The sequence below is a fragment of the Apiospora aurea genome, assembly GCF_038362705.1.
Source record: "Apiospora aurea strain CBS 24483 chromosome Unknown utg000003l_segment0_segment0, whole genome shotgun sequence".
NCBI lineage: Eukaryota > Fungi > Ascomycota > Sordariomycetes > Amphisphaeriales > Apiosporaceae > Apiospora > Apiospora aurea.
Genome location: NW_027117390.1, coordinates 2,585,501 through 2,599,821, shown reverse-complemented (window position 1 = coordinate 2,599,821; position 14,321 = coordinate 2,585,501). Strand labels below are relative to the sequence as shown.

Below are 14,321 nucleotides of genomic sequence, written 5' to 3'. Positions count from 1 at the left end.
CAGGAGCACAGCTCGGAATCCCGCCGGGGAAGAAAGAGAAAGCGAGACTACTGGCTTTGTATCGACGCCAACACCTACCACTCTGTGTCCCGCACGCCTGCAGCCGGATGGGGTCCTGATGGCCCTGCCATCTCCACCCTTTGCCGTGGCTAGTAGAGTCTCGAGTGCGGTCTAGACGTCGACATATGCAGGAGAGAGGAGGATATGGAGGCCGGCAGGGTAGCGAGATGGCCTCAGGCATGCCCTTCTCGGGAGAAAGATAGCCTGAACTTTCAGTAAGTGTAGCTGCGCTCCTGGTAGTGAAGACGACGAAAAGAGAAAAGAAGGGATCACTTGTACCAGGGGCCAGGCTCGTTTCGTGCCAGCCAATAGCACGTGATAAGAGGGACCCATGAAGATGAGGTGGAGATGTCATATCCAGATGTTGAAGACCATTGGCTACTTTGTGTTGATCAATATTCACACTTGATCACACGGATTCAGCCCAGTCGGGAACCGACTTGAGGGTGTATGGCCGGCGACTCGCCCAGAGCCTAGATCGAGAAAGATGAAGGTAGGCGCCAGTTCCGTTGAGGCGGTAAACTGGTAGGTTTTCTAGTCTTCAGGCCAGGTAGGCCTGGACCGGAACCGTTGGCGGAGGATCATCGTGCTTTTTTGCCACCAAATCTCTCCACCCCCTGCCCTGGCCAGCGTTCCAAGATTTGGCTGGTGGACAATCTTATCTGACAGCACCAAAGGAGGATCAAACCTTTCAGGGTCCAGACAGAACAAGGAGGGGACAGCCTACTGATGGGCTGCATGATCAGCTCGAGACTTATCTCAAGACCCTGCATCAAGAAAAGCAGCGGCTACGTTTGAGAAGACGGGAGTAGTCTGGATTTTGATCGTCAAGGGAAAATTGTTTGGTCCGTCCATCGCCGACGTGGTGATGAGACATGTGAAATGGAATGTCACTTACTGCAGCGAGCCCCTGGAATCCTTCGTCCAGCCGACTTACCAGTGACCGGGCCTGCTGGCGATGTAGGTGAGACAAAGGGAGCTCACCAGCCCGCGGTGAAGGGATCGAGTGGTGATGCAGATTTAGATTAGTCAAGGACAGCTTACATGGATCCGACAACGGCAGAAGAAGGGTTCGTCACCCATCCACCAGTTCGTCCAGCCTCGGGTTGCGGGATGAAGTGTTGGGAATACGAATTCGAGCTGAGTCACTCGATCCTACCGATGGGGCCTGCCGATGGCGAGTCCTCCCGGGCGGCCGCGGAAGGCCGGGGGGCGCGCCATCTGATTAGATCTTGGCGTATTGGCATGGCATGTATGTACCGAGATTGGGCTCATGTTCCGATTTGATGAAGACCAGATTACGCAGGGCAGTGGGCGTCGGGAAGGGACCATATGCCCTGAAGGATACCGACTATTCGGAGAGCGGTACTTGCCGGCGCAGAGGTGACGAGAGAGGGACAGACGGTGAGAAGTCGGGCCTTTGCATGCTCTCTCGTACAGTTAGGTGTGCAATGGTCGGCTGTCGTTTTGTTTCTTTGGTGTTGTTGGTGTCTCAGAGCTAGGGCTGGTTGGCAAGGGAGCTAGGAAGCTAGGAAGCTATTCCCAGAGTACAGTACTTACATGGAATATTGCTCCGAGGCGGCAGCGGCCGAGGGGCACCTGCCACGCGGGCGGGATGGCACCTACTTTGGCCCTGCGCCTATTTTACGTGGGTGGGGGATGTACTGCAGGCAGGGTCCCGAATTGGGAATTACTACTACGACTGGAAGCAGAATAGGTGTGCATTGGCAACATTGCATCACTCCAGTCCGAGATTGGGCATCGGAGTCTAGGGAGAGTGTACAGTACACGTACTCGGGTGTAGCAGGGTCACGTTACGGAAGGAATTGGAGGAGGGTCCCAGTGTGTGGAGGGAGGCTGTCCGCAGGAGATCGCAGGAGTCCGGGGAAGGCAGGGCGCATACGGAGAGTGGTAAGCGCATGGGGAGAAAACAAGAAGTGTTTCCGACCAGCAGAAAAAAACGCTGGGGAGTTGCGTGCGACGAAGCGGTAGATATGTGTTGCAGACCAAATGTAAACATCAGGTCAGAAGTGGTACGATGCGCTGATTACAATCCGAATTGGCCCTCCGCTGATTGGTTGTGTCGTCCCAAGAGGGCCCCCCCAAGAGCGAGAGGCCGCGGGACTCGGGACATGGCGAAGTGGGTGCAGGCTACAGCATTCTTGCCTGCGACTTGCTTTCTTCCTTCCTTTCTTTCGCCCGTCGGCCGTGACGGAGAACGCCTACCTGCCTACCACTGCCACCACTGACCTACGAGCCGCCGCCCGCGTGGGCCTTGCAGTTGACAGTAGGCGGCAATAGTCTAAAACTCCGGCCCTGCCACTACACACTACTGTATGTACGGCATCCGTATCATTGTAAGTATGGCAATGTAATATCAGGATCCCCGAAAGCGAGTGAGCAAGTTTTCAATGGTGAAATGCCCTCTTTTCGACTCCAGCGTGGACATTCCCGTTGTGGACACCGGGTGCATTGCAAAACGCAAATGTCCGTCTGACTTCGCAAAGAAGGAATTGACTGGTAGCCGCAGATGATGCACATGCATGACTCTTTCGAGACACGGATGGATGGATTGGACTGGACATTGGGGGATTGGCGATTTTATTGGCGATAGTCTTATCTCGCGGTTTTGGATATCTGGTGCTTTTGGGAATTGCCAAACCGAAATCTGACAGGACTCTCGACGATCTGGCAATCTGGAGCCTCACACTTTGGAAAACCCCATGCTGCCCATGTACGTAGATCCTATCCTCAACCGCGGAATTTCTTGATTTGCCATGACGTCCAGAAGCGCAATCCCTAGAATCCTCCGTTGCTGGATGCAGTATGTGATAAGTGACGGATAACGTCCCCACGGTAATTGGGGGCAGGGGGGGTCGAGAACGCACGCAGGGTGTGAGTGATCACTGATGGCCACACCCCCGACCCGACTGTGACTGCAAACGCCACGACCAGTCCAGGGTAAAGCCGGGCTCGCTGCAAGGCTGAGTCGAGCTTGACGCAGAGTTTAAGCGCATGCCGACGGCGGCCAACGGACTGAGGGCTGGCCGGCCAATAAATCCCATCAAGAGACGCTTGAGAGCCCTGCCGTCGGCCCCACTTCTCATACGATTTTCCCACCCTCAGCCTTGCGAATGGGCTGATTTCCACCCCCCACTTTCGAACACTTTGCCAGACGAGCCTAAAGTTCTGGACCCTCCTTTTTTTCTTCTTGCCTGCCCGCCCCGGTGCAGTGAGTGCAGGTGCTTGGTGCTTGGTGCTTGGTGCTTGCAGGTGCATGTCCCGCGCTTTTGCATTTGCACGAGGTTCGCATATTCTGGCTAGCCTGGCTGGTCCCTCTGGGTCGTTGAAACCCTTGCCCCCCAGGTCCTAAAAGGTTGGAAGACAACGGGGAAAGTCAGGCCACTCTACGCCAAGCTCACGTGTCTCTGACGCCTGGACTTTATCCAAGACTCCGCTTATTCCGATCTCTACTTGGCCTGCAGGTCGCTCGCCAGCCAGTTTGGGCGTGCGATCCTGCGCGAGCAATGTACCCAATCGGTCCTGCTCCTCCGTCCTCATCAAGATAATTGTGCACAGCTTGGGCATTATTTCCCCCGACCCTCCAGCGTCCCGCGTAATAAAAAAATGGGAAAGGGGAGAGAGAAGGCACGGGAAACAGCCAGCTTGTGAACACCGTCAATGGCCCATTCCCATCAATAACACCCCACACCCGGTAACACGTACCGACCCTTCTCTGCGTACCCTGCGTACCCTGCGTACCCTGCGTCCCTCGTTCTGCCTCCACCAGCCAGACCCCAGTGACCAGACCAGCTACGACTACAGCAAGCTGTGCGTGCCGCCTCCATCCATAATGTCGCAGTCGTAGGGGTACGGGTGCACGACCTAGCTCTGGCACAATTACGCGAGAAGTACTGTACTGTACGCTCGGCCACGTACAGCTTCCCACAATCTGGCCGCCCGAAACCGTTGCATTTTCGTAGCGCCTGGAAAGTCAGACCATTTGCCCAAGGCCCTTCAGCATGTGGCAGCTCTCGGGGCCGGTCTCCGCCTGTACCGCTGCCATTGTTGAGCATTCCCCCAACTCCTGGAACCGGCCGTCGGTTACCACCAGCCTGTCCAAGCTCGTAGTGTCTCTGAGTGTGTGACTTGCTCTTGGCCATCTGGCTCGTTCTGACTCTCCTCTTGGCGCCTGGTGCTTTAATCCACCGCCATACACCCTGATCCTGATTCCCCACTATCCCATCTTCGCGGCTTATTATTAGATTCCCATATCGCCGCCCTCCATCTCATGTTCGTTTCGTCGTTTCTATCATCAAGCAGCAATCAACTGTTACAAGCAGTGACAACATTCTCCCATCCGCTCCACGGCTCACATTCTAGACCGTCTTGTCCATCAACAACCCCAACTTCACCAACCAAATCGTCGGCACATTGCCACACCATAACCATCGCAGCCAACCACGTACATCACCGAGACCCGAGTCAGCCCACCACCAACTAGTCAAACGCCGACTCGACCGATACAGTGTATCCGTTGGTTTACTATCACAACATTCACCGTCCACTTTCGAAGGCATCGAAAGATTTCGACACTTGCCTCAGCGCATATTCCCACCTCGCCATTCTGATTTCTCCGTCTCGCGACTTGATACTCCACTCGCCCGGAGTACCTATCATCTAGAGGTAGAGAGCAGATTGTACGTAGCATCCGAGCTACATTAAATTTCCAATTCCGTCGTCATGGACAGTGAAGTTCTACAGAACATTGACCTGTTCCCGGCGGCCAACAGCAAGGTAATTTCGGAGCCCCTGCTGACTGGGTACAAGTGTACTCGTTTCTGTTCCTCATCTTCCGTCTGCGAGCGAGGCTAACTGGTTCGCCAAACAGTCCTTCATTGACAACTCCTCCAACTGCCTCCGTCAACTGTCTTCGATATCCTTCTGGGACAACTTTGACAACGGCCTGCCCCAACAACAAACCGTCACCCATCCCCCATCACCCCCGTGACAGAGCCCAAGACGAGAAACGGTTCATTAAGCCCGCCTCTCGCCAAGAAGGAGATATTATCCAAGTCTTCCAGAGTCTCCAAGTCCGGATCCAAGGGTCCGAAGAAGTCATTAAAGCGCAAGCAAGACTACTCAGCGCTCGACTGCACAGACTACTGGCTCCGTTTCGATAGCGACGACGAGAGCCTCGACAAATCCGAATTCGATAACCAAACCCGCAGGTGAGCCTCCAAAACCCCTAGTTGGCTATGCATTCTATGTCGTAGCCAAATAAGCTGAATACCCTACTGAACTGTAGATTAGACCCTTCGACTTCATCCACCCGTCAGCAAGGTCATCGCGGGTCACGTCATTCGACAGCGTGAAGCCTGATTTCCCGTCAATGATCAACGATTTGGTTGATTCTGACAGTGCGCTCGACCACGCGCTTTCGTCTGAGGAGGAAGCTTTCGCAATGGCTCTGGATGATGATTACACGAGAAGGGGCGACGAGACGCCCCTCGATGTCATTCCCGAGAGACTCTACTCTACCCCACTGAGCTGGGAACCCCCGCAACCCGGCCTGCGCATGGAGTCGCAATACAACAGCCCCGTCTTCAACGACCCCGAGCGCCAACGACTGCTTGCCATCGCCATGGGAACCGGCCTTCCCCCAATCAACACCACCACCCGCGCTGGTGCGCCAGTCGACTACTTCAACTTCGAGAAGCAACGAAGCCCCAGCACCACGTCTGAGACGGCCAGTGATCCGCCTCCGGAGATGAAGCGGAGGACATCGTCAGTGGCCAAGCCCATGCGCTCCGGCCAGACTACCCCTGCCGATATTGGTGAGCGCAAGGACAAGCCCAGGAACAGCGACCGGGCAGCCCACAACGACATCGAGCGCAAGTACCGCACAAACCTGAAGGACAGGATTGCCGATCTGCGCGAAGCCATACCCTCTCTCCGGTCGATACCCGAGGATGACGATGACTCTCCGGTCCCCGCGTCGAAGGCGCCCAAGGTCAGCAAGGTCAGTTCCACCGCCCGCACTCTGCTTTCTTCTTTTTCTCTAACATATTCATAACAGGGTACCATCTTGACCAAGGCAACTGAGTACATCCATCAATTGGAGCGTCGGAATCGCAACATGGCTCACAAGAATGACGAGCTGACGCGACGCCTGCAAGCTTTCGAGCAACTTCTGGGCGCTGGCCACCCCACACCCAGCTGGCAGCCTCAGGGCTACGGCGCATCGGTGTTCCAGCCTAGGGGCTACGGGCAATGAAGAACTCCTTTTGACGACTTATGAATACAATTAATCTCGACAACACACACACACACACACAAAACAAACACCCCTCTCTACCCCACACTGAGGAAACACGATACAGGGATTGCTTTTTCGGCGCAGGATGGGTGGTCTGGGACACACGGTATGGGGCTTTCAAAAAGAGAGAAACGGGAATGCTGCCAGGACGATTTGATCCTTGGAGGGAGCAGCCGGGCGGAGTTGCAGAGCCATTGCACATGTCAGCAATTTTATGACGGGATAAAACTGATGCGCGCGCATTTCGCAGCATAGATTCACTGGGCGTCACTGATTTTCAGCTTGCATGATACCCCGAGCCGCGATGCCCTCCCCATTGGCATCGAGCCTTGGGGCCGCAATCGCCCTTTTCATGCTTTATCTACACACACATATATATACCCTAGAGGGATTTGTTCATGTATTAGCCGCGGCACCGCATGCTTTTTAGCGATTGAGCCCGTCATGGTTTCACATGGCGCACACAGCATTCAAAGATACCACAATTTTAATGACTTCGCAAACACCTACTGCTCTTTCTCGCGCGCGCTCTTTCTCTCTCTCTCTCTCTCCAGTGATGATCCCCCGGGAAACCGGGGTTTTTCCAATGCGACCGGTACTCGGTCCCATTTCCAGTTCTCACCGAGAGCTTCGTCGTGGGGCGGCGACGACCCCGGAAACGAACGGCCATGACGATAAACGGCCGAGTCATACACGATATTACGTCGCTCGCATATACTCGCATAACCGGATGCGAAGTGCCAAGCTGAGTCGCAGGCTTGCAACAAGCAACAAAGGGTCCCGATGCGAGAACGAGCTGTCAGACGACCAGCGGGGCTGGGCAATAAGGAAACCTGTCAAATTACGATGCTGACACACCACACCAAAGCGGAAACCGGGAGGATGGTAGGTTTGGTCCATGGCTTTTTTGGCGTTTGCCGGTTTTAGAAGATGCGGGGGTTTGGATTGCGCGCTTGGGGCTATGGACGGCTCGGGTAATTCACAGCTTCGTGCTTGGCATCAAGAGGAACAGACGGTCAAGTATCAAGTCCCTCCCGTCTCGTCCACCAGAAGAGAATATATTTATCGCTTACCGGGACGGCAGAAGGGGAGATATATTCCGCATGGACAAGTGCGATCTAGCGGCACGTTTGCGCCATGATGTCCTGTCTACGAGAACGGTCTGTGCAGAGATCGAGCAAGCCAGCCCGTCAGCCATCAGCCATGTGCGACCGCGCTCTCCAACGGTTTTGTCAGATGGCAGTTCGTTCGTGTGACACCTCCATCATGGTGATGGGCTGGCGGACCTCTACCTTACTTAAACTCCTATTGGCCAAGCGCATCCCGGGGCGCACGTTTTCGCGGGATAGAGTACCACCATCCACGATTTGGTGACGGTGGTTTTGTGTGCGCATGCGCACCCCAGATTTCAGCCGGCATACGATGGGGGGGCTCTCAGATCTTATGAAGATGATCGATACGGCATTACACACGGATGGACTGAGTGGGAGGCAAGAGGAAGGATGCATTTAAATGCCATGGAGAGTCGGGGTTGACGACGGGGAGAAGACACTGAGAACCCATCTTCTCCGTGCTGGGACATTTGGCCCTTGTGTCTTTATACCCGGAATCGTCTCCCCGATAAGGAAACATCTCGCTCAACGATGGAATCGAGTAATGTCGCCAATCGCCCGAGGCAGACGCCGGTTGCTGCTCTCGAGTCGCGAGCCTCCATGCTGTTGGGCGTCAACATTGGTCTCATGACACTGGCGACCATATTCATCTTCTTGAGGTTCTACACGCGATACGTTGTTCTGAATCGCTTGGGATATGACGATTGGATGGCGCTACTGGCACTCGTAAGGGATCCTCTACGCACCGTGAACCCCTTTCGATTCAGAACTCATTGGAGACTGACTTCATTTCCCATGGCAGGTAATCGTGCTTGCTACCGGTGTGACGCAGTGTTGGAGTAAGTCAGTCGGTCCACGAATGACGAACCGCGCATGCTGACCCGAGAGTTGCTCTGCAGTGACACAACATGGCCTGGGCCGCCATGTCAACACCATTCCCAATCCCGCCGGGCTCAAGACCTACACCGAGTACCTTTGGTTCTCGGTGCTGTGGTATAACACGGCTATCATGTCGACCAAGCTGGCCCTGCTGGCGCAATACCACCGGGTGCTGCCGATTCAAAGCCTGCGCCGGGCCTGCGCCGCGCTCCAGGTCGTCATCGGCCTCTGGGGCCTTTCGCAGATCATGCTCAGCATCTTCACCTGCTTTCCCATTCAGGCGTACTGGGACAATAAACTGACTCGGGGGGACCGCACTACCAACGCCGAAGCAAGAACGATCAGGTGCATACCCACCCTACCCCTGGCCTACCAGAACGCCGCTGGCAACATCATCACCTACATTGCTGTCCTGGTTCTGCCACTCCCGGCTCTGAGCAGTCTACGCTTGCCCCGCGCGCAGAAGTGCCTGCTGATTGGCATCTTCTGTCTGGGGTTCTTGTATGTCTATCCCTATATCGATTCATGCGAGAATGCTGACCCCGTCCCCAGTACCTGCGCATTGGCGGCCGTCCGGATCATGTACTTTTGCGAATACCCCGATCCCACCTGGGAATATGTGGACCCGTCCATCTTGTCCCTGGCGGAGCTCTGTTCCGGCACCATCTGCCTCTGTCTCCCAACACTCCGACCGCTGGCCGCGCGCTGGCTTCCGGCATCGCTCACGAGCACCGTCGCGTCCGCCACGCCTAACGCTAAAGGCGGCAACCGATCCACGACGAACCGGTCGCCCGTTGGCAACGCTCACGGCGGCGACCCCGAGAAAGCCGCAGGGAGCCCGAAGCGACCCCCGCCCTGTGCCCGCGCGGACGGCCGTCGCGGCGGTGGCACATACTACAACAGCAATACTGACACTACCACTGCTTCTTCGTCTTCATCGCCGCCGTCGCGGAGACCATCGGCGTCGCTGCCGCGTTCCTCCGCCAGCGGTTCCGACTCCGATTTCATCTATGGCCTCGAGACTGCGCGTAAAGCCCTGCCCGTGCAGCCCGCGACGCCTTCTCCGCCGCCTATGTGCATGTCCATCATGCGACCGTTGATGCCGAGTGGCGGCGGTAGTAGCAGTAGCCGGCGCTCCTCGACGGCCGAGACCAGCTCCGTGGTCCGGTTCGCCGCCATTCCCCTGCCTTTGTCTTCATTCTCCTCGTCAGCGCAGCAGCAGCAGCAGCAGCGTCGGTATCAACAACGACAAGGCAACTACTACGTCCACCAGGACAGCAATAACGATCACGGCAGTTATCTTCGCGGCCAGAGAAGTGGCAACTGGCTGTTGGAGTCGCGCGTCAGTACCGAGATCGGCACGAGTAACAGTCCGGTGCCCTCGGAGGAGAGAAGGATGTTGGGGTCGGCGGCTATTCGGGTTAAGGGCATGGTTACGCGGAGGGAGTCGGTGGTGGTGGGGTGGTGAGAAGACTGCCCCAGGGAATTCAATATCTTACCCAAGTGGGCTGGTCTTTCTACTTGATGGCCATGGCCACCTTGGACAGTAGGAAATATATGGTGCTGAGTTGTGTTTCGTTTCTGCCTATGGCTTCTTTTGGGCTTGGCTGGAAGCTCCAGGGTACCAGTGGCCTTCTTCCGTTCTCGATGTCTGACTGTTTCAACCATGTTACCAATGATTGGTGCGGGAGATCGTACATGACAAAGGACTTCTAGCATGACTTACACCAGAATATACGACAATGATCAAGGCGCTCCGGGTACCTCAGGTTCATATTCTACCACCTGTAGACCTATATATAACTATCTACCTCTAGCCCACGCTATGAGTAGCCCGCCGATTTGGAAGCATCGTCACTGAACATCTCTGGATAACAAAACCAAACAAGTCTAGCCATTAAACCATCCCCACGATCATTCACAGAATGCGGCGGACCAAACCTCCTGCATTCAGCAAATTCAGTAAGCTGCCCCCAAATGTTCGGGAAATCATTGTATGCGTCACTGTTGTACTCACCCTGTAAAGATCTTCGCGATACTTCAACTAACAATAATTCTTCTAGTGGGAAGAAGCACTCGGTCAATCATCATCATGCCTCCACGTATTCTACGCACAGGCCAAAAGGAGGGGGGTACACGCTATCGTTACAAGCACAGCTACGTCCATTCGGAGATGCAGCACATCACATCGGAACCAGAGCCGAAGACGGAGGTGAACTTGGCTCGTGTCAATCGAGAAGCTCGTAAAGTCGTGGGGCGGTACCACCAAACACTCTCCATTGAACCTCGTGTGTCCGGCCGGCCAGGAGTGGTGGCAGTGGACACCAGAAGTGATATGTTTTATATCGTTAATTTGAAGCACTCCATCCAGGCCATGACAAGGCCCCTTCAGCAGAACTTCCAGATTGGCCAAAGTCTCCGCCATCTCGCTCTTCCGCTGTTTGAAGTTGCCTATTGGCCGGATATGGATACACAGAGAAGCCATGACCCGTCTCTGAGACCCGCGGACAGCCCATGGCTCTTGCCCGGCCTGCCGGCCGCGCTGGCGGCGCTCCCCAGCCTGCAAACCCTCCGCCTCGTCGTCGACCGACTCTTCAGGGTCCCCTTTTGGTGTCGCCTACCGCCGGATCCGCCGCCGCCGCAACAGCACCAACCTGGTGGGCACCCGCACGGAGCTGCGCGCGCTGGCCAAGGCGCAGCCCCGCGACGCGTACGGCTTCAGCGACTACGACGCCTTCGTCGTCGGCGGCGGCGGCGGCGGCGGCGACGACAAGAAAAAAAGCTCGGCTACGAGTGGCCCATCAAGGTGCCCGGGGCTCTGTTCGAGCACGCGGCTGCTGGCTCGACCGACGACGGCCTCCCGTGGAAGAGGACGCTGCCCTTTGCGCGCTACGACCGGTTCGTCCGCGTGGTCAGGCGCAAGCTGCGCCGCGTCCTCGGCGGCCGCGTCGATGTGCGGCTCGTGGTCGACCTGGACTCCAACACCAACGCGCGGGGCGGCGGCGCGCGGCTCCGGGTGCCCGACGAGACGAGAACGAGCGACCTTTTCGATGGAAAGACGGCGGGGAGTACGACCGGCGGCTACGACCGCTACTTTGCGAGCGAGGCGTCGGTGCTGGACTGGTACGCCGACGTGTCGGGGCACGAGCGCGAAGTTACGGGGTACGAAAGAGGGGTCTCTGCTGACGGGAAGGTCGCGCAGGTTGGGGATATCGGAGATCCCGACTTTGCGGTTCTTGCGGACGATTCTGAGGTGGATGAGTTGAGCGAGAATTCGGTTGATGAGTCGTACTCAGACTCGGGGACAGACTCGTACTCAGACCCATACTCGGGCTCGAACTCCGACTCGGAATCCGAGTCGTTGAAGGAGAAGAAGAGTCACAAGAACAGTAGCAAGAAGGCACGTAAAAGCAAGGTGGCCGGGAAGTAAGGGAGCTGTCTCGAGTACTGCTCTAGATAATGGGTGGGCATCACAATTTGGTTGCAGCGTGTGGTCTCACCTTTTTAAATACGGTAACACTGCAGACCTCTCGGTAGCATAGCATGGCACTTCATTTATACATCGTCAAGGTGACTCGTTTTACAGGAAAGAGGGAGAAGCATGGGGTGCCGCGGATCTATTACATGGTTGACCAGCAAAGTCACTTCCTCAAAGACCTTCAAAGCTATCTTTATCGTGACCAACTCTCCTTAAAACCTTGGTTCCCACAAATACGGCGGCAGTTTGAACTATTTTCCCCCACATTCAGCTTCATCCCTGTGCTGCTTGCCGCATCTCATTGATTTTCTTCCAGAGCATATCCCGCGTCGTTGTCGGGATGGTGGTTGTTCCACTGGCTTTCAACGGCCATTCCAGCCACTTCCTGTCCCTCACTTTTTCCTCGTCGTGATCTTTTTTGTGCGCTCGTTAGTTTGTCAGTGCTTGGCTCCTCGTCTCTTGCCGATGGGGTAGGCAGATACCCAGTGTCGTCGCTATCGTTGCTGGTGCTTGACCCTTCTTCTTCTCCCTCGCCGTCCAAGGAGAGGGGAAGCTGTCGTTCCTCCTCCTCCTCCTCCCATAACTCCGCCCACGACTTTCGTTCTTCCTCCTCACCCGCACAGCGGTTGCAAGTAGCTTCGCACTTGCCCTGGACGAGCTTCAGCCTCGCCCAGTGGATCGACCGCGGAAGGTCGGCGAACTTCCAGGGGCTGTGCTCGCACTTGCAGCACTCCTGGGGCTTCCAGTAGGGCCAATGGGCGCCCTCGTCGATGGCGGTCTGCTGCAGCGACATGACATCGGCCCAGAACTGCGGGCTGGCCCGAGCCATCCACTGGAAGTTGGAGTCTAGCAGGGGCCAGAAGTGGGCGCCTTTGACGACGCCGAGAAAGTACGGCTTCTCGCCCGCGAACTCGTCCTCGCCGCCCTCCTCCTCGTACACCATCCGGACGCCGGCGAAGAAGCCGCGCAGCTCGGACACGTCGAACTGCCCGTCGCTGTCTTCGGCCTCGTAGAACGCGGTCTGGGCCTCGATCGTCAGCTTGTGCAGGGCGTGATAGAGGTGGCTCCGTGCGTGGGCGGTCAGGTCGGGTAGCAGGAACACCCACGAGCAGCGGATCAGGCGCAGGCACGCAGCGATGTCGCTACCGTCCTTGGCGAAGACCTCACCAGGTAGGCCTATGTATGTACAAACCATGTCAGCCAGCAGAACTATCATAGATCAGGTCATCTCGTGCCCTACTTACATCCCGTGTAGATCCAGGTAATGATCCACCAGACTGCCTGGGCATCTTCCTCGTCGATGTAGAAATATGCCGGGTCTCCGAACATCTTTTGAGCATTGTTGTTAGTTTGTGTTTGTTTGAGATGCGTGTCTTGGGTGAACGCTGATGAAGCAATCTTACCCAAGCGTTTGACAGGCCGTTCGAAAATACAGGCATCGGGAAGAGAGCATCAGCTTGTGCAGCCGCCAGTTCTGGCCGCCGCACCGGACTAGCACATCCGAGAAATTCCCCGTCCGAAGGAGTCTGGATGATTACAAGAAAAACAAAATCAGCAATGGCAGACACCTAAAGCAGCAGCCAACACTTACTTCTCGTCGTACAGTGCGTTGGGAGAAAAGGCAGCCATCATTGCGTGCGGTGGCGACTCCTGCTTCATGGAGCGCGAGGAATGCCGTATTTGCATCAGGATGGAAGTTGTAAGAGTATTGGAGCGTCGAACGCCTGAGTACGGGCCCAAATGTGCAACAGTCTCCAAATTGGTTTTGTGCAAGTATGATGGACAAATGTGATGGAGCCGTGTGATGGTGAACGTGTAATTCTATCCCCGGTTGAAAGACGAAACGCCCCTAGGGAAGCCTTCGAACAAGAAAGGTACAGTAAACATAACAAATAAGAAAAAGGTCTCGTAGACCGGACGCGGATGAATTTGAGAAGACTTAGCGCGCAGGTTACCATCCAGGTACTTGCGGCAATGGCCTCACGTATACGTGACCTTGTGGGGAGCCCACACCCGTTCTGCAGCGCAGTCGCCATTTATCATGATTCCCCAACAGTACACGACACGAAGATTGTGAGCTGATGTGTGCTTTAATTACCAGAGAAACATTCATGCGCAAGATGAAAGGTGTGTACCGTAAGTCATATTTGCTCAGGATACTGCCCCCTCCCCAAAGTACAACGATTTCGGAATATATCATACTTCGGATGGTTCCGACCATGCCTGGTCGGATTGCATACGGTATCTGACTGACAGTGTTGGCATATGCAAGAACAGTTGATTTAGTAGAGTCCATAAGACAACCTGTTGCTCGTTTCCGGTGTCAAAACTGGCGTGCCTACTGCACTCCTTTGCCTTGAGAAGAGATGTACGTTGCGGAGGTCACGTGAGCCATGACGTGAGGCGGGCTCAGCTGAAAGTCTATCAATTAATTTCTGCATTGAGGGGCTGGCCGTGGAGGTCAACGATGACA

The 14,321-nt window shown here is 55.7% G+C and overlaps 4 protein-coding genes across 4 annotated transcripts; 3 read left to right on the top strand and 1 right to left on the bottom strand.

The window, feature by feature from the left end:
- Positions 1 to 4,660: 4,660 nt before the first annotated feature.
- On the top strand, positions 4,661 to 6,337 carry PG986_004661 (uncharacterized protein; the record flags this gene model as incomplete). The annotated part of the gene is made up of 5 exons (XM_066840883.1): positions 4,661 to 4,857; positions 4,952 to 5,044; positions 5,119 to 5,291; positions 5,374 to 6,082; positions 6,140 to 6,337. Exons 1-5 carry the CDS (start codon positions 4,804 to 4,806, stop codon positions 6,335 to 6,337), a joined length of 1,227 nt encoding a protein of 408 aa, XP_066703510.1. The 5' UTR covers positions 4,661 to 4,803.
- Positions 6,338 to 8,022: 1,685 nt separating this feature from the next.
- On the top strand, positions 8,023 to 9,838 carry PG986_004660 (uncharacterized protein; the record flags this gene model as incomplete). Its single annotated transcript, XM_066840882.1, has 3 exons — positions 8,023 to 8,217; positions 8,294 to 8,330; positions 8,391 to 9,838. 3 exons carry the CDS (start codon positions 8,023 to 8,025, stop codon positions 9,836 to 9,838), a joined length of 1,680 nt encoding a protein of 559 aa, XP_066703509.1.
- A 624-nt stretch (positions 9,839 to 10,462) lies between these two features.
- On the top strand, positions 10,463 to 11,800 carry PG986_004659 (uncharacterized protein; the record flags this gene model as incomplete). The annotated part of the gene is made up of 1 exon (XM_066840881.1): positions 10,463 to 11,800. One exon carries the CDS (start codon positions 10,463 to 10,465, stop codon positions 11,798 to 11,800), a length of 1,338 nt encoding a protein of 445 aa, XP_066703508.1.
- A 346-nt stretch (positions 11,801 to 12,146) lies between these two features.
- Positions 12,147 to 13,177, bottom strand: PG986_004658 (uncharacterized protein; the record flags this gene model as incomplete). The annotated part of the gene is made up of 2 exons (XM_066840880.1): positions 12,147 to 13,024; positions 13,093 to 13,177. The coding sequence occupies 2 exons, from the start codon at positions 13,175 to 13,177 to the stop codon at positions 12,147 to 12,149; spliced, it is 963 nt and encodes a 320-aa protein (XP_066703507.1).
- Between the last annotated feature and the right edge of the window lie 1,144 nt (positions 13,178 to 14,321).